Source organism: Suillus plorans, assembly GCF_016647745.1.
Source record: "Suillus plorans strain S12 chromosome Unknown HD556scaffold_32, whole genome shotgun sequence".
Classification (NCBI taxonomy): domain Eukaryota; kingdom Fungi; phylum Basidiomycota; class Agaricomycetes; order Boletales; family Suillaceae; genus Suillus; species Suillus plorans.
The window spans coordinates 194137-221401 of record NW_024537416.1 but is presented as its reverse complement, the minus strand read 5'-3'; the positions used below and the strand labels follow the sequence as shown (position 1 = coordinate 221401).

General features: G+C 48.6%; 9 protein-coding genes across 9 annotated transcripts; 4 read left to right on the top strand and 5 right to left on the bottom strand.

Annotated features, from left to right (window-relative positions):
* Window positions 1-228: 228 nt before the first annotated feature.
* Window positions 229-3029, bottom strand: HD556DRAFT_520902 (laccase). The gene is made up of 13 exons (XM_041310852.1): window positions 2603-3029; window positions 2496-2547; window positions 2381-2449; window positions 2202-2329; window positions 2118-2146; window positions 1991-2065; window positions 1910-1937; window positions 1120-1855; window positions 1050-1070; window positions 848-999; window positions 768-791; window positions 655-719; window positions 229-605 (listed from the first exon to the last, which is right to left on the bottom strand). The coding sequence occupies exons 1-13, from the start codon at window positions 2785-2787 to the stop codon at window positions 523-525; spliced, it is 1647 nt and encodes a 548-aa protein (XP_041159613.1). The 5' UTR covers window positions 2788-3029; the 3' UTR covers window positions 229-522.
* A 3546-nt stretch (window positions 3030-6575) lies between these two features.
* HD556DRAFT_1375705 (uncharacterized protein) lies at window positions 6576-7119 on the bottom strand. The gene has a single exon (XM_041303086.1). It carries the CDS (start codon window positions 7091-7093, stop codon window positions 6797-6799), a length of 297 nt encoding a protein of 98 aa, XP_041159612.1. The 5' UTR covers window positions 7094-7119; the 3' UTR covers window positions 6576-6796.
* A 391-nt stretch (window positions 7120-7510) lies between these two features.
* Window positions 7511-8481, bottom strand: HD556DRAFT_1308846 (heterokaryon incompatibility protein-domain-containing protein; the record flags this gene model as incomplete). Its single annotated transcript, XM_041300201.1, has 3 exons — window positions 7511-8199; window positions 8249-8393; window positions 8446-8481. The coding sequence occupies 3 exons, from the start codon at window positions 8479-8481 to the stop codon at window positions 7511-7513; spliced, it is 870 nt and encodes a 289-aa protein (XP_041159611.1).
* A 6380-nt stretch (window positions 8482-14861) lies between these two features.
* On the top strand, window positions 14862-16964 carry HD556DRAFT_1238427 (major facilitator superfamily domain-containing protein; the record flags this gene model as incomplete). Its single annotated transcript, XM_041297972.1, has 14 exons — window positions 14862-14964; window positions 15022-15235; window positions 15288-15398; window positions 15451-15579; window positions 15633-15817; window positions 15875-15912; window positions 15972-16015; window positions 16062-16136; window positions 16191-16244; window positions 16301-16442; window positions 16492-16550; window positions 16601-16647; window positions 16702-16820; window positions 16869-16964. Coding segments are annotated over 14 exons (1416 nt in total), but the record flags the coding sequence as incomplete, so codon positions are not given.
* An 84-nt stretch (window positions 16965-17048) lies between these two features.
* On the bottom strand, window positions 17049-18059 carry HD556DRAFT_1238414 (uncharacterized protein; the record flags this gene model as incomplete). Its single annotated transcript, XM_041297970.1, has 4 exons — window positions 17049-17338; window positions 17389-17605; window positions 17657-17815; window positions 17868-18059. 4 exons carry the CDS (start codon window positions 18057-18059, stop codon window positions 17049-17051), a joined length of 858 nt encoding a protein of 285 aa, XP_041159609.1.
* Window positions 18060-18154: 95 nt separating this feature from the next.
* On the top strand, window positions 18155-20646 carry HD556DRAFT_520508 (uncharacterized protein). Its single transcript, XM_041310851.1, has 4 exons — window positions 18155-18611; window positions 18669-18770; window positions 18821-19644; window positions 19700-20646. Exons 1-4 carry the CDS (start codon window positions 18314-18316, stop codon window positions 20534-20536), a joined length of 2061 nt encoding a protein of 686 aa, XP_041159608.1. The 5' UTR covers window positions 18155-18313; the 3' UTR covers window positions 20537-20646.
* On the bottom strand, window positions 20389-21387 carry HD556DRAFT_1479781 (uncharacterized protein; the record flags this gene model as incomplete). Its single annotated transcript, XM_041308602.1, has 2 exons — window positions 20389-21092; window positions 21142-21387. 2 exons carry the CDS (start codon window positions 21385-21387, stop codon window positions 20694-20696), a joined length of 645 nt encoding a protein of 214 aa, XP_041159607.1. The 3' UTR covers window positions 20389-20693.
* A 253-nt stretch (window positions 21388-21640) lies between these two features.
* On the top strand, window positions 21641-24290 carry HD556DRAFT_1375603 (P-loop containing nucleoside triphosphate hydrolase protein). Its single transcript, XM_041303085.1, has 4 exons — window positions 21641-21788; window positions 21849-21942; window positions 21998-22520; window positions 22569-24290. Exons 1-4 carry the CDS (start codon window positions 21740-21742, stop codon window positions 23898-23900), a joined length of 1998 nt encoding a protein of 665 aa, XP_041159606.1. The 5' UTR covers window positions 21641-21739; the 3' UTR covers window positions 23901-24290.
* Window positions 24291-24343: 53 nt separating this feature from the next.
* Window positions 24344-26619, top strand: HD556DRAFT_520085 (uncharacterized protein). Its single transcript, XM_041310850.1, has 2 exons — window positions 24344-25542; window positions 25605-26619. The coding sequence occupies exons 1-2, from the start codon at window positions 24705-24707 to the stop codon at window positions 26393-26395; spliced, it is 1629 nt and encodes a 542-aa protein (XP_041159605.1). The 5' UTR covers window positions 24344-24704; the 3' UTR covers window positions 26396-26619.
* The last annotated feature ends 646 nt before the right edge of the window (window positions 26620-27265 follow it).

The window sequence follows — 27265 nt, the reverse complement described above, 5'->3', positions numbered from 1 at the left end:
GGCCAGACCGCGCCCTCGTTTGATTTCCGTGATACGGGCGATGCAGTCTGCAGTTCGCGAAGCGAGGAGCGCGTGTATATATACACCCGTCGGAACGATGAGTCACTACCACCGAGGTAGCGCGGTTGTCATTAGTTGACAGTTTGCCAAAAGAAAACCAGCTTCCGTAGCGACCTTAGACTCGTTGGTCGGACAATGGTTATGTCGTACTAGTAGCGTCTGATGAGCGCGCTGCTGTGGGCATTAGTCCGAATGCAAAGTCCAACGATCAGCGGAAACGACCATATTAGGTCAATAGTTTATCCCTAGAGACAGCACAGCTATGCTGTATTACATGCCCCCGTCCCCACAACTATGTAGATAAGTTACGAAATCAAAAGAAAGCAAATAAAACGTTTATCAATAAATCATTGTGATGTGAAAGTATATGCAAATTTTTGAAGACTAGAAATGGCAGTTAAAAGGTAAATATACCTCCCAGAAGCGGTCGGAGAAAATTTTGGGCGCGAAGATAGCGCACAATCATGTAAGTATGCTCGTATTGAAGGAACCCAGTTGTGATGCAGTATATGGGTTGTCTGTAGGACACAAGGAGGCCCAAGTGTCTGGAAAGCTTAGTTAGCTTGTTCGGTTTAACTAGCACGGCACCCATACCTGGAATACTCTCGCTAACGATGGGTAGTTGATTCCGAGCTTCGGCCATGACCGCTGCAAAGCCGCTACAGAGAAGTCAGTGCATGGCTCAAATATTACCACCGCATACATACTTGTTCAGATGGAAGTCAATATGACTGGCAAACACATCATGAGAGGCGTATCGTAGAATATAGCGAAAACACATGCTCACCAATGGAAGAACCATGGACCAGCATTGTCCGTGACGAAACGGAAAGTAACATTATCCCCTATCGTCGTTCCCATACTTACGGTGTCTCTCCAGATTGGGTTAACGAAGTTCGGTGTACTATTGCCTGCAACTCTGACAACGGCAAATTTGTGCTGTCTGCTGTATTAGAATGGAGAACAACGCAGAAAAAGAAACGACATACTCCATGAAGGTGCATAGGATGCTAGAAAGATGATGAGCAACAGGAATGAAAAGTACCAGGATGGACTTACTGGACCGCCAAGAGCTGCACCCGTGTTGGGAAGGGTGATCTCTACGACCTTGTTCGGGGGGAGCTCGTATACGCTTCCGTTCGGCAGCAAATCCGAGGGATGTTGAGCCCCGCTGAGCATTTGCAACAGAACCGGCGTCGGAGGGTTATGGTACGAAACGTTGTTGATCGTGAAGAGGCCATTAACGTTACCGGCAACTAAGTTGATGTTGATGTCTGCCTTGCCAATCTCAGGCACACCGGGAGCCGGAATGTTCATCAAGGATGCAAGCTTTGCTTCGTTGAATGGCAAGGTGGAGGGTCCAGGAGAGCTCGTAGGATCTTCCTCGGGCGCACCCTTGTACCTAAGGATGGCTTGGTTCAAACCGCCTGAAAACGATTGATTTCCCAGGTTAGGTAGTACGCGAACCCAGTAATTAGCCACAGGCTGGTCCGCATGGACGATGACAGAGTAGCGCTGGCCAGGGAGCACCGGAAGCGAATCCACAGTCTCAGGGATAGTTTCGACGCCATCAGCTTCAATGATGGTCATGATATGGCCATCGATAGTGAGGTTATATGATGGGTCACAAGAAAGACCAAGGACGCGGAACCGGTAACGTTTGCCCTGCTCAACATTAATGACGGCAAGAGGTGACAGGGGTCCACCAGGGTAGCGTCCCAGACCATTGATGAGGGTGGAGTTGTTGGTGATGGGGCCAAGGATCTTATTTAACACAATCGTAGGATCGTGGTACCTGAAGAAACTTGTAAAGACTTGTAATGCAAAAGGCTGACAAGCTAACTCGTACCAGTCGGAAATCGTCAGTATTGTGCTCTCTGTGCCAACACTGGTGAATGGTTGGTCTAAGCACGAAAGCAATAATACGAACCGTCATCTACATCATACAAATCTTTGTGTGGATCATCAGGGTCATATATGACAAGAGGTCCTCTAAGACCATCACCTGGACGTAAAAATATGTAGCAAAGGTTGCGAAGATAACCAGGGGCACTCACAATACTGGGTGGAAAAATGCGAGTGATACCTATCGTACGAAATGCCTTAGCGAACCTCCTCTTTGAAAAATGGGGGACACAAACCAAAAGGTTCCCGTCTGGTTTGTGCTAAATTGGTGGAGGAAAGAGCGATTTGGAGGGATTGGACACTGAGTGATGAACGAAGTGCCATCTGCCCAGTTCGTCTTCTGTTGTTGAATGCCATGCCAGTGCTTTGAAGAGTATCAGAGACCTTACTATGGCAGACAAAGTAAAGAACATACTACGCTCGTCGATAAAGGCATGTCTTTGTCCTGTAATTGGTTTACAACATTGATGCTAAAGTTGTCATTCTTCGAAATATTCAGCGTCAGACGTGAATGAAATGCTTGCACAAACCTTCTGCGCCTTGATGAGAGGACCAGGAAAGATTCCTCCTGCGAGTGTAGCCCTGTACGAAAGGAGGATGAAGATACATAGGGGAAGATATAAGCGCATTAACTCACGACCGTTTAAAGCCGTCAGGCGCGATTACTCTGTTGGCGATAGTAAGTTCAGTGACAGGTCCAATGGTGGATGGGTGTGCGCTAGGCGGCGAATGCTGCAAGGCCTCAGAGTTAGATCTTGAAGTTACCGACATTGCATGTGATGAGGCAAGAAGACAGCCAGCGAGGACAGTGTGGAGAAACATTGTGACCAGGGTAATATAAACTATGCTGCCTAACACTGGCAGCCGCAGACGACGTGGGGATCAACTCGAAGGTAACGGAATAGACAAAACATGTGCCGACTCCTTATATTTGTATCAGGCAACACTAAGCCTGTGGTAGTGGCATTTCAAGTCAAGGAACACCCGGAGCCAAAGTTTGGGTTGCTAGGGCGGCCATAGACCACTTTGGATGCACGAGAAGACAAGCAGTGCACGTTATGAAGTGGGATGTCCGGTCTTTCATATAGGTTCAGTGGATCAAATTCTCGGGTCCAATTTGAGTTGATAACAGGTGAAAGCAAGGTGACGTACCGTGATTGAAACAACTGGAGAGTCCACACGATGATCTTCTGCATAAGACCGATACTGTAGGATAAACGTTATGGTCGACTAGACAGCTAAATTTGCAACCTCTAGTAGCGGTTTGCTGACCGCTTTTTCAGCAGACAAAAGCACATGCCGCACATCAAGTGATGGAATGGACGTTCAAGTTTGAAAGCCTTGGCAGGCCCTCTAATGAAGTTCTCCGCGGCTCGAAGCCGTTAGCTCTGACATGGCTGTAGTTGGCAAGACTCACTAGCGAGGACTAGCATGAACCTACTACATAATACTAGTGCCGAGCTAACTACCATGATGGTCAGGTGACTCGGTTGCATCAACAAACTCATCACACTGCATCAGTCATCGCAGTCTGACAGTGACAACCAATGATTCAGGTTCCTGGGGCAATGTTGAAAATCACTAAGTCCAACTCAACTATCAAGCAAAGAAAGGTCAAGGGGTACCCTCGCATCATCCTTTTGGCTGGGCGCCTAAACTTGACATATCACACTGGTCGAGACTATAGAACCACCACGTATATGGTGACTAGGGGCCGCCACTACTTTGTACTTACAGGCCCTTTCACCGCACTGCTGTGCTTCAGGCCGATGGCAGCGCACTAAACGGTATGTAGCTACTATTACTACAATGGTATTTTCTCTCGAACTCTCGCGTGTCCTGGACCTGGACGGACCCTCGACGGGTATTGAAGAACCGGACCCTTGTTTTATACTGACGAACCAATGTTTTGGTGATCGCACTTTTTCTAATCTCGAAAGTACTCTAGTGCAATTGCGACATATTATTGAAGTGCGCGGTGGGTATCTAAATGGTTAGTCGGTGTCCAACATAGTTTGGCATCGCCTCGTTCCGACAAGCTTGCCGCATCAAACACCACAGGTCATCGTGATCGATAGCGCTCAATCACTTCTCTGCCGTCGATCTCGAATACGGACTGGCAGGATCTTCCTCGAGCATTGCCCCATGTGAGAAGAGTCAGAAGACATGTGATCGAGCGTCCACGCGAGTGAAATGTTATATGACCTCTGGGCCTGAAGCTTGAGCTTTGCGATGCATTCCCTAGGAGATCCAGAGGCCTGGATTGTAAATTTCGATATTGCGGTTTGTTGTAATTGCAAGTTGGCCAGACGGTGAATAGTAAATACCGAAGAAGGTCTACATTCATTTCCTAGCAGCTGCCAGATTTGAGTGCACCGCAGTATTGTGATCTCCATGATGACGGCGAACCAATGCCCACCACTATTCCATTTAGAGCAAAGTCCAGCAAGGACATATTCGAAAGTGACTGAACTTTGAAGTTGGCTTTGATGGGCTGCCAGTGCACAGTGCGGTGAACAGTTTTCCACTGGTTTCTCCGTGCCACCAGCAGTGGACGACGAACCTCTCCGCATCAGAACTCCGGCTATGAATTGCTCATCCCGTAATGCTACCACCAAATGCCAATACCATACTGCTACTTCTTCAACATGACGCCTGCCTTCAAGTCACAGAGACGAAGCGTGTTGTCCTCCGAGCCCATAATCATTCGTCTTTGATCGGGTAATATTGTAACTGCATTCATACGTTCTTCATGACCTTTCAACTCCCTTCGATGTGGTGTTTGGAGTGAGCCGAGACATTTTACTGGAGGTTGATGGCACTGGGCACACTCGATGTAGGTTTTGGACAATGGACTGTTCTCTCTAACTTAGCTGCGGAGCTGCATGTATTGTGCATTCATACTGGCTCCGAGTTTCCATAGACGCCCAGGAAACGGGGCGGTTCGCCACTGTTGCAGAAAGAATGTCACACCCACCTTCCTCGACAATATACCCTCCCGGTGCCTTTGAGTCTGCACCGTACATGGGTCTGGCTTGTCTCCACAGCTTCAAAAACTGCATCCCCTCCCACCTATTCAATTATGATCATACAGCCACCATCCCCATGCGCTCGAATGCTATCCATCCTCGATGACCGCATGAATATCATTGTTCTCGTGTCCAGCAGCTACTCCAGTATATCGCCATGTGACGTGCCCGAATGCATTTAATGATGTCCTATCCACTCCGTCGACTCCCAAGATCTGCGTGCGCGTGTCTCTGGCGTTTATACGTCACCTATGTCATGATGTTTTCCAAAGATGTCCGTAACCTTGCTGCCAGCGCTCTGCTCGTCTTTCATCTGATTCCCTGGCTCCGCCAACTTTCAGCCAACATGTTTCATCTTTCTGCTTCGCCATTCTGCTCCTAAAGCGGTCCTCATTGGAATCCTGCAAATACCGTAACATGGTGCGACACGGTCATCATTGTCACTATCCTCGATGAGCTCACCACAGCCAAAGGTATACGAACCTTTCATGTAATTGTTGACCTGTCATTGCAGGTGTTCAGGAACGATATGGATCATGCAATAAATGGAACCCAATTCTTGGACCCAAGGACAACCAAATGCGTATTCCAACTTTGAAGTGGTCGTTTACAGTACATCGACCTTCTCTACCTAATACTCTGACCCAAATCACCATATGTCAGGCGCTGCGTTATCGATCAAATTTACTTGCGGCCAGTTGTTCTCAACACGCTATACTATCTCCATCGTGAATTACAATTGGTGCATCCTCATGAGGACGAAACAATCCTTGACATTTCTATATCGTGAATGTAGAATAAAGTGGCCTACTCGTCCGATTCTTGTCTTCACAGCTTCCAGAATGTATCCCATGGAGCAGCTGGTGATTCCTAGCGCTTGAATCTGACTATCTATTTTGTATGACCGCATGAATTATCGTTGTTTTTCGTGTCGAGCAGCCACTCCAGCCCAACACCACGTCACTCGTTCGAACGCAGACTTATAGCTTATTACAATATCACCCCTTCGTCCCGTCGACTCCAAAGACCTGCATGTACACCGCATGCAGCCGATCGAAGTTTTCCCTTCTGGCATCTCAAACTCGTTACCAATTATATCAGGGAGGAGCGCCTTTTTTTCCAGCGCCCTGCTTATGATTCATCTCTACTTCGAACTTCGCCCACCCCAGTCCAACTAGTTTCAGTTCTCTCGTTCGCCAATGTCATCATCGTAGGAATCCAAGTACCAGTGCAACATGGTCGCTATTCTAAGCGAGCCCTCACTATATATGCTACGTGAGCCCTGCGTTCAAAGGATTCTCATCACAGGTGTTTGGGAATGTCATCTACCATGGAATCAATGGTTCCTAGCCTTACCTGGACCACCGAGAGACCAATTGAGTTCACATCAGTTCTTTTACTAAAGCTCTCGCCCCAATTATCATCCTTCGTGAATTAGTGCATGGTAATGAGGATGAAATGATGGAATTTGCGTAATGTTGCTTTCAAGGTATTGTGATCGTCAATGTACACACGCAAACTGCTCGGAGATTACTGTGATTTAAAAACATACAGTTACAATATGTCTAAGGTCTTGATGTTCATAATCATAGTGTCAATCGAAACCGTGTCTTTGACCTGCGCAATGATATTATAGTCCGACGCGATCCTCTTGTATTCTCCAACGCGTTGCTGGGCTAGCAAAAGTGCGCTGAAAGCCTGCCCGAGGTGAACCATCAAGCGTAATGATCGCGAGTGGGATTCCGAGTCAACTGACGAGTCCTCTTCTCTATGTGATTCGCTGGACGATTCGTCAGTGTCGTCTAATGCAGACTCGGACTCGGTAAATCCCCTACGCTCTCCGCTTCGTCTGCAAAGTCAGGCAGCTCAAGGAGACGACGATCCCATGGACGGACAAGAAAGAACGTCTGTCGAGTGGGTCTTGCGCGCGAGAACTGAATCAGTGTCTCGTCCGTGGTTATCAGCAAGTCGCGCAGCCCATCTGCTTTCACTTCATACGTGGAATGAGCAGCATGACCGCGCCTCCGTTTGACTTCCGTGACACGGAATGCGATGCAAGGAAGACGCAGTCTGCAGTTTGCGAAGAGGGGAGCATTCATGTCCTCGAGTAGGTCATACAGTTTCGAAGCTGAATCCACAGCTACAATGTTTCGCAACGAGGAGACAGCTGTCTGAATCTCATCTTCAGGCAATGATGGTAAGGAGCTCGGCGGGGTTGCATATGAGATGATGTCGGCTGGAAGGCAACTATTGAACTCGGACGATTGTCCGACCCAGTCCAGGGCGGTGATGTCGCCCGATCTAGCCACGATCTCTTGCAGGAGCCGCCCAAGCGCGTTTTGCTTCCTCTCACCATAGATTACAGGTAGGTGAACACCGAAGATGCCAAACAACGAGTACGCCATGTCTTCCTGCATGGTGGTGACACGTCTTGATGCCCATCGCAGTTTCTCTCGAGCGCCTCTCATCCCTGGACGGAAGGAGATCAGGGCCTGTGCATCTATTCCCGTCGCACCCTACAACTCCTCCATGATTGCTGAGGACTCTTTGTGGTTGGGAGAGCGATCGTCGAGATATAATGACCAATCCTTCTGATAAAATCTGACGACTTTCGGAGCGACGAATTCTTGAAAGGTCCATCCTCGCTCGTTCCAAACACTACTCGCCAGTGCACCAGGATGGGATGAAGGAGGGACATCGGATAGGTAGACTATGGTGAGCGCTGAGTGGCGGTACCAGACGAACATGGAGTTGACCGATTCTTGAAGCTCGACGTTGTTGCTCTTATCGATGCAGCATGTATCCATCCATGCCCAGCAATATCCCGCATCACGAGCAACTTTGCAGAACGACTGCAATTTCGTGATCCCATCAAGTTCATTCAGCTCGTACACGACTTTGTCCTTGATGTCATGCAGCAGCGCCTCCGTCTCTGCCCACTTATGTGATAGCAGGACGCAACGGAAGTGCATCGTCACTACTTGCTTGATGCGTTCCATTTGGAGATCCGAACGCTTTGTTATGGATGACAAAAGCTCCTTGTACTCTGGGCTTGTTTTGAAGAAGTTTAGCTGTGCCACTCGGTCGCACAAAAGACCCGTAGAGGTGTTGAGCAGACGAAGTGGGGCGTTGCTGAGTTCAATCCCAACTGCTCTTCGAATAGCATCTTCTGCTTCGAATGGACAGACATACTGCTGACGCAGATCTACAGAACGAGTAGGCGTTTTGAAATTATGCATGAGTGTCCCACGTACCTCGTATCTGTGCTTCGGGAGAATTTTCCAGCTTAGACAACATAATTTTAAAGGCCTCGATAGCCTCATCATAACGTTGTGCGCCACGCAGCGCTGTATATGTCAACTCGTATCCAATGTGAGACGAAGGATTGAGCTCAGTGACCTATGCATCGCCAAAGTCAACACGGGCTACAAAAATCTAGATGATATCGCACCTTTTGCGCATCGAGGAGCGCATCCTCCCATAGCATTTTCCCCAACTTTGCCTTGCTGCGATTTGTAAAGCCGACATCAAATGCAGAATCCAGGTCGATCGCCGTCGAGTACAGGTCAATAGCTCTGTCATAGTCGCTTGCAGCGAGGGCAGCATCTCCGTTAGTAAGACAGAGCATGCTGCACTCCTCCGTGAAAGCTGAGTGAAATGCAGGTGAAGATTGTAGCCTGCGCCCCATTACGAACTCCAGACTTGCCTTTGCACCAGTCAGGGTAGTCGGCCTCGATGTTTTCGTTACTCGAAACTATCATGTATTTGTATGATTTCACGGCATCTTGAAATTTACCTGCCAAAAGCAGTGCATGACAACGTTTCTGGTGTGCAGTGAGCCATAATAATTTGAGATCCCAGCCGAAGAGCTGGACAAGGGACTTGGTTATATATATATATATTTTTGATGTGTATTAACGTACCACCACCAAATCCTCGTAAAATTCACGAATGCACGATTCCGATGACAAAGCGCTGGAGTTAATAGCGGCAGTGAAATGGTCAGCGGCTTCGTGGTGGTGTGCACCATCTAAGGCTTTGATTCCGAGTTGAACACGTAGATATGCCTAATATGCAAGTTACAAAAATTAGCATTGATGACGCAGCGTGGCTACATGATACTTACTTGCACAATATGACATGCGCGAGTATCGGCATTTGGACAACCGGCAGCGAGTTCTTTGAGGAGCAGGTTTGCTTCATCATATTGATCTGCATTGAAGAGCGCGATGGCCTGAAATACACGATGAAGCAGAGAGTATGTGGGGCAAATGTAACATACTTTGATCAAGAGCAGGGAATAGAGGATTTGTAAATCGTGGTTCGTGTACATTGATGCAACATCGAATGATGCCCTTGCATCCGCGACGCGGCCTTTTCCACATAATGCAATACCCTTAGAGATATGGCCTGTCAATGAGGGCTGAATGCTGATAGACTATGTCACCGTCGAGTTAGTCTTTCATATAGAGGCGATGATCGGTCAGTGAATCTCACCTTGTTTGCATCCTGAAGGGCGTGGTCCCAGTCGTGTTTTCGCGCCATAACGAATGAGCGATGGGCGTAGGAATTAAAGTTATTGGCATTTGCGTCGATCTCTTGCATGAGTAGTTCTTCTGCGGTAGACAAGTCCCCATCTATACATGCATCACGGGCTGTTGTGATGGCCAGGATCTACACGAAACATGCTCGAATCATGGTATATGAGTCAAGGATGGAAACATGCCTTTGAACTAATGCCCTGAGGTACTGCCCATTCTAAGATATTATAGCCATCATTGCTGAGGATGTGGTTGCCGTCCACAGAGAAAGTGACGCATGTGGTAAAAGATGAGCGCTCGAAGGTGGCAATGGTTTGTCGATCTGAGAGCCGCCAGAGACAAACATGGTCGTCATCAGATGCGAAGGCGACGAGTGTGCCAGTAGGATGAATGGTAATGGCATTGATATGGTTAGAGTGGCCCGTCCAGGGATCGCCGACCTGCTGCCAGGTTGTTGTGTCCCATTCACATATGGTAGAATCAATACGACAGGTAGAAATTCCCCGATGAACAGGATAATCGCCACGTGCGCATGTGAGAAGACGTGTACCATCGGGCGTCCATGCACATGATGCAAGTGACCAGTTGTACGATCGGTAAGGTTTGCAATTGAAGGATGCGACGCGTTCCCTCGTGCCTGAATTATAAATTTGGATATCATCTGAGACTGTTGCGATGGCAAGAAGTCCTCCAGACGGTGAATACCGTACGCGGGAGACATCACCACACTTGATTGGACTTCCTTGCAGCTGCCAGGTATTGGTGTCCCACAGTTTCATTCCGTCATATGAACCAGTAGCCAGCACTGTCCCATCAGGAGAAAAGTCCAGCGAGGTGATCCTTAAACAGGAATGGACTTCGATTCTGGTGAGTAATTCGCCACTTTCTCCGTGCCAGACGATGACCTCTCCACAGTGATCACCACTTGCTATCAATTGTCCATCTCGTGATACGGCCAATTCCCGCACCCCGCTGCTATGCCCCTCCATCTTCTTCAACACAACGCCTGTCTCTATGTCCCACATATGAAGTGTCTTGTCATTCGAGCCCGTAACCATCCGTCGTTTATCGGGGAACACTGCGATTGCATTTACGTATCCTTCATGGCCGGTGAACTCTCCCAGGGGGATGGTGATTGGAATGAACTCCGACATTTTACTGGAGGTTAATGGTGTTGAGCACGGTGGAGGTGGACTTTGAAAGGATTGTGGATGTCTTCCTGCAGAGGTGTGTGTATTGTGCGTTTTATGATGCTTCACGGCGTCGACCTGCCTCGTTTCAATAGACGCCCAGGACGCTTAAGGCTGTTTGTCTCCACGCCTCCATACATAACTGTTACTGCAAGAATACTTTCTACTGTCATACCCGCCTTCTTCGACAGTATACCTTCCCAGCGCCTCAGTGCATACATGCGTCCGACGCTTGTCTCTATATCTTCCAGAATGTATTCCATCGCACCCAATCGACAGTTGTTCCAGCGCTCGAATCTGACTATTTATCCTGTATAACATCGTTGTTTTTTCGTGTCGAGCAGCTACTCCGGTACATCGCCATGTCACTCCTTCGAATGCATGCATATAGCTTACTGCAATATCACTCCTTCATCCCGTTTCGACTCCCAATCCTGCTTGTGTATAGGATGCAACCAAATTTCGTAGTACAGGCTCGGAACTTCCTCACCATCACCATACCACCAATGCCCGTACCTCATTGCGAATGCCTCTCCATCTTCAATACAATTCCCACAATTGCATCATCTCGTCACACGAGCCGTTACCATATGTTGTCTATCAGGAAAAACTGCGACTGCGGTTACGCCGCTCTCACAATTTGCAACAACTCGACAGAGTGTGATGCTTGAAATGAGCTTAGACATCTTACTGGATGCCGATGATGTGGAGCACGGTCGAGATGGACTTTGAAGGGACTTTGTGTTAGGCTGCAGAGGTGCGTGTATTGTGCTGCTTCACCCCATTGACTTGTGTTTCCATAGACACCTTGGTAGGACATGAACCCCGTTCACCTCCATTAAGGTTACAACAAGGACTCACCGCCGTCATATATACCTTTCTGGACAGTACAACACCCCAGCGCCTCTATACATCCAACACGTATCATTGCATCCAATGTGTACAGTCCAGCGATCTGGCCGATAGTGTCCGAGGCCTGTCAAATATTACTAGCATCGCGAACGCCATATATCCTGGACAGTAGCATGAATAATGTCTTGTTTCTCATGTCAAGCAACTATTTCAGCAGGGTTTCCGTACAACCTGTCCGAGCGGTCACTGTTTGTGTGTATCATCCATTCTCTATCGAATCTGAGCCTACTGCAATATCACTTTTCATGCAGTCGACTCCTGAAATCTACGTGTACATCGGATCCCTGCCTCTCGCAACTCAAACCCGCTATTACTTAGTACTAGTGCTACGACAGAGGAATTTCTGCCTTGGTTTCTGCCTTCTCAGTTTAATCTAAACACTCGTACTGGATGTTTTCAGAGGTTGCCCAGCGTCCTCTCCAGCACGCTGCTTGTCGCTCATCTCAGTTCCCAGCTTCACAAACTCTAGGCAAACTCGTTTGTTGTCGTTCACTAACCCTTCTCCCACACCCATCTCATCGGAATCGCGCACCCTGCAAGTATCGGTGCAAGACTTCTTTTAGTTTTACCAACTCTGCAGGCTCTCACTGCACTCAAACTACGTTTAATTATCGACTTGTCACTGGATATCAGGAACTCCATCAATCAGGAGTACTGGTTCTAGTCTCAGCTCTGAGCCTCGCTGACCTAGACTATCCAACAGTGACAAAACTTGAACGTCGATAGGGTTCCCTTCGTGTTTGCAACAAGTGATTGGCAGGATGCACCGGTGAGATACAAGACATTGAAATTGCATTTAAACAGTAAGAAAAATTGCAAGGAGAACCGCAACTGTTGCGGCCCGCCCTTGTCCTTGTCTCGTTCTCGGCTCCATGCATAACACAGCTGAGGACGTCGCTCGTTGATGCAATGAGAAAGCAACAAAAGCACTGGTAGGTGACTGCGGTGTCGCGAGGCGTGAATTGTGGATGTAAGCCCGCCTTTCCCAGATTCATCTTGATTTCAATATTCCTCAGGCCAGGAGGGGACGGTACTTTGGTGGGCTGATGTTTGAAATTTGAGCCTTGAGCCTCAGGTCGGCATCAATCAGTCGAGGACAACACAGTTGATTCCAAGAAGTGATAGTACTAGTAGTACTTGGCGTTACTACATGTTGTTGGATTGTCGCTTGCATCCGAATCCATATGCTTCGGACTGGATGCATGATCGAGGGGACAAAGCACATCAAATATGATTATAAAATAGAGGATGGGTGCATCCGCCATACGGTTCATTGACGTTGTGTGAACCCAGCAGGAATCAGAAGATGGGCTGTATAGGCTAAAGCAGTTTCATGTGAGGGGCGTACTAGATGAGTCTAACGACACGAGCCCACGCATAGTGGCTTGGACGTTCTGGCACTGAAAGCGGCGGCGAATAATGCAGTCTTATGTTGTGGGATAGTTTTGGGCCAGGTTGTCAGTGACCACGTCGTCTACTCTGTGGTGCATATGAATGTGAGATTGTGTGTAAATGGGGAGCCAATGCGTATACCTTTCTGGCTGGTGTCTGTGGCGCCCTGCGTATGGTTCGTTGCCATCGCGAGCTTGAGTGATCTCACTAGGATAGCGTTGAGCTGTCATATCTCACAGAAATTTTAGAAGAGGTCATAAACAGGATAAAAGCAGGTGCACTCAACTCTGAGTGTACTTCAGGGTTTGCGGTTAGTTATGCATTATGCTTGGCAGCTGGCCCAGGGCCGATATAGAATCAAATATTACAAGTTAGGCGTTTGATATTCTTACGGAATTCTGTGCCACGAGATCATCATTGTGGAAATTGAGGTTCGCAGAATCCGCCGCCAATCTGTTCGTGATAAGTGGCTGCAGCCTATTAGCATTACTCAACGTATCAAGCTCTAGGTTTCGCTAATAACCAAGGTTCTGTTAGATTGCGCGTGTTGCAACATTCAACGTGGAGGACTGGTCACCCGCGAGTAAGGCTTATCACGGGGTCGCGATCCGAACAACAAGAAGCAGCTACTAAAAAAAGATCGCGAGGGTTCCTCCAGATAATTGCATTTACATAATTAACCATGGTGGCCAGTTTCATTGGAGTAGATATGATTGCAGAGCAAGCGTTCTGCCGCCTCGTCGGACCTGCTGAGAACGTTGTGGGCTTGGTTGTTACACTACTAATGGGGATTCATATATGTAAGTGGCCCAATGTTCGTTCTCCTATTTGGCCTTGTACGACGTTGGCAGACGAGTCTTAGTTTTACGTCCTCTTCAATTGAGCTGTTGAGCGCTGTCACGGCCTCCTGCAGCCTGCAGCTGACCCGTCAAACTCTAAATTTCCCAAATTGATCGGTTGCCACCAGTCACGCGCACATAGCTCCGTGCACGTGACGACTATTAACTCCCTCCGTTCCATCATGACTCGGAACTCGTAGCGCACGCCAGCTTGCCTGATAATCGAGGTGAGTACCATATAGGATCCATCCAAAGAGTTTGTCTTGGAACAACTCTTCGCATTCACCCCAACGTTCATGCAATGACAGCCTTTCGTTCGCAGGCCCATATAACCTCGAGCTGAGCATTATTGCCTGACCCGCATCATCACGGGCACATATATTTGCCATTTTGCCGAATCAAACGTTTACCTGGCTACTGATCCGAAAAAGTCAAAGATATTGCCTTTCGGACGAACGTGCCGGTATCTGCGTCCCTGACTCTAGCCATCACAGCGCTGTCTTCACTATCCGCAATCAGGAAACGTATAGGAATGCCTCGAACGAGTTCTTTGAAATGTCGATTTAAATCTTGTCCGATGACCCCCATTTATAATCCATATCAACGTTCACACACAGGGTCATGCTTTCTTGGGCTACGGTTCCTCGAGATTAGTTCCAAGCTGAGCTAACTATGCACTCCGACAAGGCTTCGGCCAATTGGCAATGGCTTATCTCTGTGTCAGTGTGGGCTCGTGACTTTTCCTAGTCATGAGAGAACTCGTGCCACTATCACCTAGACTTTTTAAATAACTGGAAAATACAGTTGGATACCTACCCGTACCCTCATTGTACACAAGCTCATGACGACCGTACAAGCGTCAGAGAAATGTGGCATTATTAGCTCTCCTTCGTCAATGATCCGTATGTCCGAGGACAACGATGAATTTCTTGCAAGTACTCTTTCAGTTCTCCTTCTTCAGCCTCAATCAATGTTCAAATCGTTAATGAGTAACAGGTCATCTTCGAAGATAATGACATACGAGATCCCATGAACTTCTCGTACAAAAAAAAGTGGACCATCACATTGGTGGCGTGTGCTTTCACTGGGATAGTCGGTAATCCAATCTACATCATGGAGCGATCAGAGAATTGACAGAATCTTGTGCCTCCAGCTGCAGCGGCGGCCTCTTTTTCCATGGGCTACCAGTCGATGATGCAGGAGCTAAACTGCACTCAGTTTCAGGCCACCATCGGATTGAGCATGTGGTCAATCGGATTTGGCATGGTTCCTCTCATCACTTCGTCCTTCACGGAAGAATTCGGTCGCCTGAATATATATATCGTCTCGTCATTTGCATTCATGCTTACAGAAATTATGATTGCCCTGTAAGTTCATTCACTTTTCACGGACGTGACGCTGATTCATAGACTATTGCAGCTCACCAAACATACAGACCGTCATACTTGGACGTCTTCTCGGGGGCGCATTCGGCTCAACAGGTGCAACCTTGGTGGGTGGTTCGGTCGCCGACGTATGGAAGCCACATGAGTTGAGCAATTCGAGATTTTGACTTGTTTGATCGCTACAGCTATCTTCACAGGCGTGGACGACCTATGGCGTTTTTCGCTCTTGTTGCTGTGGCTGGAACGGGCCTTGGGCCCTTAATTGCCGGTGTAATAGAGGCAAGTCCTCGCCTTGGCTGGAGGTGGATTCAGTGGATTCATGCTATGTTAGTCCCTTGAAACACGTCACGCATATTGCATTGACTAAAGTTTCCTACAGCTTTACAGGGGCTTATTTCATTTTTGTTGTGTTGCTCATGAAAGAAACGCGCGCTACCATAGTTTTAACTCGCCTGGCAAGGAAGAAGCGAAAAGAGACAGGAGATTGTAGATACCAAGCGAAAGCAGAGATTGAAAAACAAAGCTTGATAACTTTGATCAAGATTTCGTGCACACGACCAATATGTCAGGAAATTTCACCGATGATCTACACGGATCAGCTGACATTTTTTCTCTTTTCAGATCTCTTGCTGACGGAGCCTGTCGTCCAGAGTTTCAGCGTAGGATCTGCGGCTGCTTGTTATAGACAGAGCTAAACAGGATAATTTCTTTCACGCAGTTGTGGATTGGGTTTACGTGGGGCGTTGTCTATGCCCTTGTCGAGTACGCCGTTCCATGTTGTTGTGCTTACCATCTAACTCATGTATAGGTCTGTCTCCGCCGAGTTCCAGGCGATCTACGGATTTGACGTGCAGAACACAGGATTTGTTTTCAGCACCCTCGTGTGAGTCGACGGGATCTAGAACTCATGATGATGATTTACCATTGTCCGGCTTAGATTTGGGAGCTTCATTGGATACTTTGCTAACATCTATCAGGAAAAGTTATACCAGTAAGCATGTGCTGGCTACATTGCACATCTACGGATCATGGAGATGTTCAAATTAGGAAACATTATCCTCGGAAACGTCAGGAAGCGCGTCTTTATCTCCCTTGTGTTGCAGCAACCCTCATACCGATTGGGATATTCATCTATGCTTGGACAGCAAGACCGGAAATACATTGGATAGTGCCAGCAATCGGTCTCACTGTTTGTCCTACGCATCTCCTTCACAGATATGACACTGACATTTCTCAAGATATTCATGTCTGGCGGGTTTGTGATTTACATGGTGGTCTTTCTGTATCTCGCAGATTGGTGAAGATATTTTGGCCTGCGCGATTGAATGAAACTGATTAATCTCATAGCTATGGGATATATGCGTCGTCAGCCATTGCAGGTCAGAGCATGTGTCGTGAGTTCGCCTCTTCCACAACTCTCGAATGCTTCTAACGCTATGAATCGCTAGGAAATTTGGCCGCATCGATCTTTCCTCTTTTCACGACACAAATGTTTGCTCGCTTGACGTATCAATGGGGTCTGACCCTGTTCGGATGCATAGGTGCTGCGCTAGTGCCCATACCATGGGTAAGACAGAACTAGCTACCTGTCAGGTCGTTATTAAATGAAGGCCAGGTACTTTTCTTTTATGGGTCTAGGATTCGTGCTCGAAGCAAGGTGTCACGAAAAATTCTGGAGGAAGAAGAGTTGCAAGACAATATGGAGAAGTGACTAGACATCGCGGAGGAGCGAGAATGAAATGCCATTGGTATCGAAAAATATTAGAGCAAAGCGTGCCAGCGCTTTGAAAGTAGACTATATAGATTCGCTTGTACTTGGATCTGACTGTGCAACTAGAAGATCTTGGACGGGTATTGAGGACTGAGTTAGTGATGCCCGCGGTACAACTGGTCCTGCACCTTCCCATCCTGGTACCGGCAAGCGCCCCTTGGCAAACTCCACCCGCTGGAAATACGTTGGTGACAGGAACCCTTCGTTTCCCTCTGTCAGGACGACGCCATTGGCGGACAAGTAGAACAGAACACCAGCATCAAGGGCTTTCTGCAAATCAACAAAAATCAAGATTTGCGAGGAGTTGCGCATCCCTATTATAGAACGTGAATCGGATAACGCAAGCAGATGAGGTGTCACCTACCGCTCATGACATTATCTCCCGGAATACCTTGGGCAAGGTGAATGTGATTTCGCTTCACTTTGGATAGGCCTTGCGTAGCTGACAGATGTGTTAGAAGGACGAACCATCTCATAGACGTAAATTTACCTATGAGCTCCCAGGCACTAAGTGTCGTGCCATGGACAGCCATTGGCACATCTAATGCAGACGTAATAGGCTGCATGTCTAGCGTGACGGTCTGCGATCAAGATATTTAAACCAAACATTTGTTTGACTATAAGTTATTCACCTGCAAGGAATGCCCCTGATTTGCTCTAATCCACCATATGTCAGACGGGGAGTCAGATGACCGAGGCTCTGCTAGAAGGTGAAATCGTTGCTTTTGGTCTTTGTCAACAATCTCTTGCAGCTGAGAGAAATTGACATCTCTGAACATAGGATTCGAGAGCTATCCGAAATGATTAATGCTACAAAACGTCAACAAGATTCATACAACCCACCACATCCGAGACTTTGGCATACCCGTCATCTCTCATGTCTAATCCTGCATTTTTTGCCCCATGTCGTAGTAGCCAGCTCAGGCTCTTGGATACACGTGTCCGTGGATCATCGCGAGGGTGTCCCCTAAGCTTTGGAGATGGACCCTTCTTTCTACTCTTGTCCGCCTGTTTCAGCTCTTGTGTGATATCCATGTATCGTGTCCTGTGGTATGATTGTGTTCGTTGCGCCAAATTATTAACCAATAAAAGTTGTCTGTTTAGAGAGAAGACGGTTCGCATTCAAGCAGATACCAGTCCGGGTAAATAAATCCCAAATGAAGTCACTGACTTGAGTCACGCGCCGCGCGTGCCTGCACGCCAACTGGTGGCCTACACTTTAGGCGCCTGTACTCAAACCCCGTGCCAACGAAATGGTGATTTCAGTCTTAGCAACTTGATGTAACCGCATGGAGACGGCTTTCTTGAAGAGACCAATGTCTGCAAGCAACCCTCGCCCATCGTCGTATTTGGCCGGCCTGAAATCCTATATTTCCAAACAGAACCTTCGCACAGTGATATCTGCTCGTCGAGCGCCCAGACCAGGAGAGAGTGGTTATGTTGATGGGCGGATGACGACGCTGAGTTGGAGTCAGTGGGCGGGTCAGAAAATCAGACGGGGTGGACCGGATGTAATAACCACGGACGAAGTGACTCTATTTCCTGGCTGGGCATCTTTGTGTCTTGCGAGTGAACATGAGGATGAAAGTAAGCAACTCTCTTGCTGTGCATGCTTCACTCGGCTCAAAGGCCTACTTTTTGCAGATGCATTTGACTTACTTGTTTATGTCTCGGGTTATGCGGCTACACGTAGGCCGCCAGAGTGTCTTACCCGCTCTCAGCGTGCGTTTCTAAGACTAGCTAGAGGTAAGCTTATTCGAAATTATGTTGTATCGTTAAACTGAGGTCATGATCAGGTTATGCATCTCTACCCAAACTACCGGGTCAACAGTCGCCCCTCAAAGGATCATCTATGATAGAAATCGACGGCATCAGGCTACCTCCCCGTCCAGGCGACATAGCAGATGACTTCGAGATGGAACTAGATAAAGAATTCGAACACATGAGGGACCTACAAAAGGCTCAACTTACCGAAGAAACCTATGAGTCCGAGTCTGACCCTCAACCGACACCACGTCCAAGTTGTGAAACATCAGCGTCGTTTGTGAGCGCTCCACTGCAAAAACAGCACACAAACCTCGAGGCGCGTCTGCGACCATTCTGGTCATCCGTGTTATCATCCCGCACAATCCAAATATCCATTTTTGCTGTACCTACTGTCTCAGGCGACATCGATTCGAAACGTGACGCTCTCGAGGATGGTCCGCTGTACACTGAACACCTAGTCACTGGACCAGACGGCGCCTTTGCAAACCCCTTCAAGATCCCCTGGCAAGAATTATGCAGGCATCCTATAGCACAGCACAGACCATCAGACAGATCGGACATAAAACATGAGCTACTCATTTCTGCAAAGCTGTTACCCGAGCCCGCGCCCACACCCGCATACCTGTTCCACACAGACGTTCCAAGGAACATTTCGGTGGTCGTTCCAATCACGTCTTCACCTATCCGTGTAATAACAGATATAGACGATACAGTCAAGCTCTCAAATATCACGAGCGGCGCTCGTGCCGTCTTCCGCAATGTTTTTGTCAAGGACCTCGAGGAGACGACTATTCCAGAGATGGGGAAATGGTACCAGTCAATGTGGGAACGAGGCGTTTGCTTCCATTACGTCGTGAGTGCCATGCCACATTTTATAGTATACTCATGTTCATGTTCATAATCCGCAGTCTAACTCTCCATTTGAACTGCTCCCAGTCATCAAAGAATTTTTGCAGATATCCGACCTCCCGCGGGGATCTATTGCCCTTAAATCTTATAATGGTAGATCCTTCTTCAATGCCCTTCTTTCTGATCCTGCCACCCGCAAGCGTGCAAACGTGGTTGAAATCCTTGATGGTTTTCCTGACTCGAAGTTCATCCTGATTGGGGATTCAGGCGAGCAAGATCTGGAGCTATATGCATCTATTGCTATGGAGCGTCCGCAGCAGATTCTGGCTGTGTTCATCCGAGATGTACACGACACGGGGCTTGCAGATGCTACAGGTAGTTTGGCGAGTCTCATGTCCATGAAGGCTTCTGGGCCAGCCAAGAAGACGAGCTTGCCAGCACAAACCTTTACTACTCGTCCACACCCCCTTCGTTCGATGTCTGACACGGACACTTTGAAAGAGTCGGGGCCATACATCGCAAAACCGGGACCGTCTGTGAAGAAGAGACCCACCTCCAAATTTACCTTGCCCCCCCAATCATTTTCCTCATTTGATACTCCCGCAAATGCAGATTCCAAAACCAAACCAAGAATGTCTGTTGATTCCATAAGCTCGGCTGGGTCGAGTTCCAGCTCTTTGTCTTTGCGCAACTTCAGACGGGCGACGGGTCAGACTACGCTACCTATGACGGAGGCGGAGAGGAAACGTCTCGAGCTGCAGAACCGCGTAAACAAAGCGAAATTAATGATGAGGCCTGACATCGTTTTGCGGGTGTTCAAGCTCCCAGAAGAGTGTATAGAGACTGAGCGACTTCTAGAGCCACTGAAAGATAAGATCCGAAGGAGACCCACATAGGGAGGAATATGGCCTAACTGTAATTTATGCATCGAGCTTTCATGTATGGGTAATAATGATCCACGGGTATATGGATACAGTCTGTATGTAGACTACGAGGTGACAGGCACCGACTTTTCTTCTGTATTTTGCTGGTTACGCGATGTCAATTGCTTGTCTAACTCAAGCATGTATCCGCTGAGCTCCTGAAGCAAGATGTGAGACACAGGTCAACCTGGGCATGGGAGTGGCTTACAGTGTTATTAGGCTCAAACTGAAGGCCAAGAGAGATGGCATCTTTAGCTTCTTCTATGCGGCCCAGCGCGACGAGTGCTTTTGCTTTTCTGAAATGACCTTTCGGCCATTGTCTCCGGACGGAAATGACGGTCTCGGCGTCAACAAGTGCGCCGAGGTAGTCACCGAGGTCAAGAAGAGCCGCTGAGCGGTTGGACACCACAGTCGAGAGCTCTTCTCGTAGTATTGCGGCACTTTCCCAAGCTGGTCTCTGCACGGCTATGCTCGCTGCCATATTGTACTTTGAGAGCGCTTCTCTAGTCTTCTTGAGTTTGTATAGGTTCTGTGCAAACAGTCAACCGAATATAGACAAATAAACTCGGAAGACATACATTGCCCTCATCCTTCATATTTGCCACTGCCTGCGAGAGTTTTTGCTGCACAACGGTTGGAGGAGGTGGACAGCGCAAGGTAGGGTTCGTAACAAGAATCTTCGAAACACGATTGAGAGCAGTAAAGTCTACATTGCACTGCTTGCACTTTTCTAGCTTGTGCGTGTTGCAGAAAGCGAATGCAGTACTCGGACCTCCTACTGCTAAGTCTACAGACTTAAAATCGGCATCGATGCGAGCCTGCATGTTTGGGTCCGGTTGTGGAGCAGGCATAACCTGTTGAGCAGGTTGCGGAGGATGAGGGTGTGGGTGAGCATGCGAGTGTTGACCTGCTGAAGGTTGTTGAACTTGTTGAGACATTTTAGTTTTGTGCTTGGCGGAAGTAACAACCTATAGAGCTACGTTGGCTTGGTAGGTAGCAGTGCATGAGAATAATTAACCATTCACGGTGTTTTATTAGTCAGCATCTGAGAGCTCCGGAATTTTTTATCAAAATTGTGGTTGCTCAGCTTTCTTTCTTCATCCACCAACATCGGTCCTTCTGTAGAACATTCAACGACAGAAAAAAGAACGGTCAAGTTCATCATTTCGACTTAATATGACCAATGGAATTGTAAACGGCAACGAAAGTCTAGAGACTCAGTTTGGTACGCGCTCACTCATATTATCTTTGTTCCCTTCTCACCAAACTAATATCTTTAATTCAGCTTCTCTCGGCATAAATGGAACGAAATCTGCATACGTCCCACCTCACATGAGAAATGCGCAGCGCGCTACACCACCCCCGCAACAGCCAAACGGGTACGTAATTTCCTTTTGATTTCGCATCCTGTGTCAATCAAGCGCTCGTACCCAGGACCGGCTGGAACGAGCCCCAAGCTTCTCCTCGCCGTGCATTTGAACCCCTCCGAGGTGGTCCTCCCGACAAAGGTAGCAAAGATGTCGCTCTTGCATTCAGCAGTCCTACCCGTGGAGGTAGCAGTGCAAGTGATTGGGCAGGTCGCCCAACTAGCAACGGATGGACTGCCAGAGAACCCCGTGGAGATAGCCAACAGCGTGATTCTGCCGGATTCGGTGCCTGGCGCAATGGTGTTCATGTCGTCGGCCCTCGCAATCCTCGCATGGAGAAGGAGCTTTTCGGAGATCCGACTGATCCATCCAAGCAACACACCGGCATCAACTTCGAGAAGTATGATGATATTCCTGTTGAGGCCACAGGCGCTGGAGTCCCAGACCCCGTTATAGCTTTCACGAATCCCCCACTAGACCCTGTTCTCTTGGAGAACATCGCATTCGCTCGTTACACCACTCCGACTCCCGTTCAAAAGTACTCCATTCCTATTGTCGCTGGTAACAGAGATTTAATGGCCTGTGCTCAGGTGTGTATTTTTTTTGGGTAATTTGTAGCCGCTGACGTAGCACTCTAGACTGGTTCAGGCAAGACAGGAGGCTTCCTATTTCCTATTTTTTCCGCCTCTTTCGCTTCTGGACCTCGTGCCCCACCACCTGAGACCCCATCAATGGGGTACTCACGCTCACGTAAAGCCTACCCTACTGCCCTTATTCTTGCTCCCACCCGCGAGCTTGTCAGTCAAATTCACGAAGAAGCACGCAAATTTGCATACCGCTCATGGGTTCGCCCGGCAGTGGTGTATGGTGGTGCCGACATTAATCAGCAGCTGCGTCTGATCGAGCGTGGCTGTGATCTTCTTAGTGCTACTCCTGGACGGCTTGTCGACCTCATTGAGCGTGGTCGGATCAGTTTAGCAAACATTCGCTACCTTGTCCTCGATGAGGCTGATCGCATGCTTGACATGGGTTTCGAGCCTCAGATTCGTAGGATCGTCCAAGGCGAGGACATGCCTGGCGTAGAAGATCGCCAGACACTTATGTTTAGTGCCACATTCCCACGTGATATCCAAATGCTCGCACGAGACTTCCTGAAGGACTACATATTCCTTTCTGTCGGCCGTGTCGGTTCAACCTCTGAGAACATCACCCAAAAGATCGAGTACGTGGAGGACAATGACAAGCGTTCTGTTTTGCTTGATCTCCTCGCGTCTGATCCTCCTGGCGGGTTGACCCTCGTCTTCGTAGAGACCAAGCGCATGGCCGACATGTTGTCTGATTTCCTCATGTCAAATCGCCTCCCTGCCACGTCCATCCACGGTGATCGCTCCCAGCGTGAGCGTGAGATGGCTTTGCAGACCTTCCGCACCGGACGTACTCCAATTTTAGTAGCTACTGCTGTCGCAGCCCGTGGTCTTGATATTCCTAACGTCACCCATGTGATCAACTACGACCTGCCTTCGGACATTGATGACTATGTCCACCGCATTGGTCGTACTGGTCGTGCCGGAAACACCGGTGTCTCCACTGCATTCTTTAATCGTGGAAACAAAAACATTGTCCGGGATCTTCTCGAACTTCTCCGTGAGGCTAATCAGGAGATTCCTTCGTGGTTGGAGAGTGTCGTACATGAGACGACCTTCGGATCAAGTTTCCGTGGCGGTCGTGGCCGAGGTGGAGGTGGAGGTGGAAGTGGAAGTGGAGGTGGCAGTGCTGCAACCCGTGGTCGTGGTGGCAACCGCGATTACAGACAGTCTGGCTATGGCGGTGCCAGCAACTATGGTGGAAGCTTCGGACGTGGTAACATGAGCTACGGCAATGCCCCTTCATATGGCGGCGGTGGAGGTTATGGTTCCGGCGGAGGTTATAATAACAATGGAGCAAGCGGTGGTGGATCCGGCTGGTGGTAAATATACTGTCGCCACGCCCAGAATCCATCCGCCTTCCACTCAAGTGTATCAAGTTCTTCTCGGCCTGCAACTTCCATCGGATTTCCTCAATTCGCCTCGATTTCACACTCATGAAAATGTCCCTGGTAACAACAAACTCCTTGCCCTATGCACTCAAACATCCATCTCGCTGTGTGTTTCGCTCTCTTTTCCTCTCTCACGCACGGACTCCTTGCGCTGCTCTTTCAACCTGGTTTGTCTCGTTGCTCCTGCTCATCATGAAGACTATACGGCCTATCTTACATTCGTCGTCTGTGTTTCTATTGTCTCGGTGCGGTATGTCTACTCCTAATTCTTTCCCCCAAAGCGCCACCCCCCTCTCCGCATTATAGATAGACGTTAAACGGCGGGCCGTAGACATGAGCAGCATACATCATTTGTCAGTCGTCGTTTCGCGATATCCACTCATTTATTGGCATTGCGACGCGCGGTCGGACATTATTTGATATCCTCACGAGACAATTTTTACTGTTAGAGCATCGCATATCCTGTACCGTAGTCTTTCCTGTCTTATTTTATCAATTCCTAGACGCCTTCCCATTGCAGGCCGTTTTACTCTCAAGCTCTGGTGAGACTCCGGAGGGTGCGAAAATGGATCGGCTGTCGTGGCCACCGACCTGTAGCAGTTGGTCTCCACGTCATCACAAGGGCCAGCGCCGGAAGCCGTACGTATTTGAGACGTTCCCTCCTTCGCTCTTTTTGCTTTAGACGCTACAGTTTGCCAGCTTCTTCCAATTATCTCTTTTTCATTGAAATTCTGCCACAATGTATCGAGGATCGTCTCCCGCATCCGATGAGCCGGAATTTCAGCCGTTGAGGAGGCTTAAACCGTTACCCAAACGTAGACGTACCTCAGACGCGCCCATTCCAGCAGCAGACGTCACCCATCCCATGGCCGACATTCTCGGCACAGAATCTCTCGCAGAAAAACTCCTTGCTCATGCTGACTCCTTCTCTCTGCATTCTTACTACGCCTCTGTGTTCGGTGGTACCCGTAATGGAGACACCCTTGATCTGAGCGCGGCGTATCAGCTCGGGAAAATGGGAAGGTCGGAGGAGGACCAGAGTGAGGGTGACTATACAGATCATCTGCAGCAGCCTGGAAATACGAAGAAGAGGAAGGTGCCAGCTAACATGTCAGGCGCGGCGCAAGGGCGAGAGGCAGAGCCACAGTTGGGTGCAGAGGATGAGATTTTGGACAACTTGGCTCTATTGAATGGTCGGGCTAACCACGGCCTTGACCTTTCTGCCCTGCCACCATCGGTGACCCCCACCCCCAGGAAGGGTAAGATCACCCCATCAACGCTGGCAGGTCTCCAGCACAAGGAGCTGCTCAAGCATCGAAAGCGCCAGCTTGCAGCCGTCCTGGGAGCCCTTTCCCTTGGCGATACACTTGCCCTTGATCAAGCATTATCGACACATTTGCCCTTTGCGGGTTCGATGATCAGATCTGGTTCTAATCCGCCTAAAGTACGGCTCTCGCGTCGACCTGGTCCGCGTCTTGCTCGCGCGGCAAAAGCTCATGCAGGTACAGCCTCATTGCCCCCTCAGAAGAAGCCTTCATTTCCAAGCGCTCAATTCGCGTTCACGTTTTCCAGTGCAAGTGAGTCGCAGTCCAGTTATCAAAGTGATGTCAGAACCTGATCAGAACTGGTTTAATTTCAGCATCTGATCGCCTCGTTGCGACAAAACAGGAGGTGCTCGCACTTAGAAATCGGTTCGAAAATGAACTCGCACGTCAAGCGGCTAAAGTAACAAAAGCAGCTACTGATGCTAAACAAGCAGCACTTACGGCAAGCAAAGGAGCTAAGTCAAAGCGGGGAGAGAAAACGCAGCAGCGGGCACCTAAAGGCACAGCTGAAAGTGGGGATCAGTCAGCGGAGTTTCTGGAAATGCCAGGGGGAAAAGGCAAGGGAAGCAAAAAGAAAAAGCGAAATGCACTTGCTATTGCATCAAATCCGCATCACCGCAAAAATTACGTTCCTTCCAGGCTTCCTTCATCTGGGCAGGCTAATATGGTTCAGGCGAATGTTAATGCTCAGAACATGCTTGGGCCACTTCCACTTCGCTTCCTCTCGGCACAAATACCGCCTCGCAGACGCAAGAAGGCAAACACGGTTACTCCCACTGCGCAAATAGTCAATCCCGCAGATGAATGGATCTGCCCACGTTGCGAATACTCCCTTTTCTATGGAGAGGGGTTAGAGCACCGTCAAGCGGTGAAGAACCGAAAACAGATCCTTCGTAGAAGAAGACGTGCGCAGGAGCGTGCTGCAGGCGGACTGAACGCCTCCAAGACACCTGCGAATTTGGCATCATCTGATGAAGAAGACGATTACGACAACGATTATGAGCCATCTCCTGCGCAATCCCCCGTCATCGTGAAGGAGTCTAATTGGAAAGAAGGCCCGGATATTGGCAGGTCTAGAGGGCAGGATTTCATACAAACTGGATAGCGTATTTACTGATCCACTTCCGCTCTTTCCGTCTCATTTTGCATACGCCATCGCTAGTCGTGGAAGGCATCGCATTACTTACTGACATGTTATCACAAGCCGCATCTTTATCTAATGGACGGACATTTGGAATTTATTGGTAGTCGCGTTGGCAAATATGAGGCAATTTCAATGGATTACCTACAGAGAGAACCATGACTGTGATTTGGCAGGCCGGTGACAAGACGGCTTCCACGGGGCAGCCGCGTGCAGTGAGGCGTCCTGATGGAAGTCTCGCCGATCGGTGTAAGCGTCACCGTTTAAAGCATGAAGCTCAGAGTATGTTTCAAATGCAACTTTTTCTCTTACCTCCACTGTCTGCTTAGCATTTGCTATCTTCTTATATCGCACTCGTTCTGGGACTTAGTTTGCTGGCCTTGAAGGTCACCGCTCACCGGTAAGTAATACTACTCAGTGGTTCACACAGGTTAGCACGGCCGCGGCACTTTTTCGCGAGATTGATCATCACGTTTGTTCACGTAAACTAGATCCATCACATCTTGACGAACAAGCTTTGTCCACAAACTTCAGGCGAAACGTGCGTTTCTGATCAAAACTTGTGAGGCCATTTTCGACCTGTCCGTGATTGAGCAACGAATGCGGACAGCCATGTGTCGCTTCACGCGATGATCATTGTCCGACTCTGTGTCCTAAATGACATCTTTCTGTCGCTCCTTCTTGTTTATTTGGCGCGGCACCGCGATTTCGCTCACCCCACTGCATTCATCCAACTTGTCATTGATTGACTTCTGACGATCTATCTTTCATTTCGGGGATATAGCCTCGAGGCTCCTAACACGCACTACGCACTTTAATCGCAACAGCGTCGAA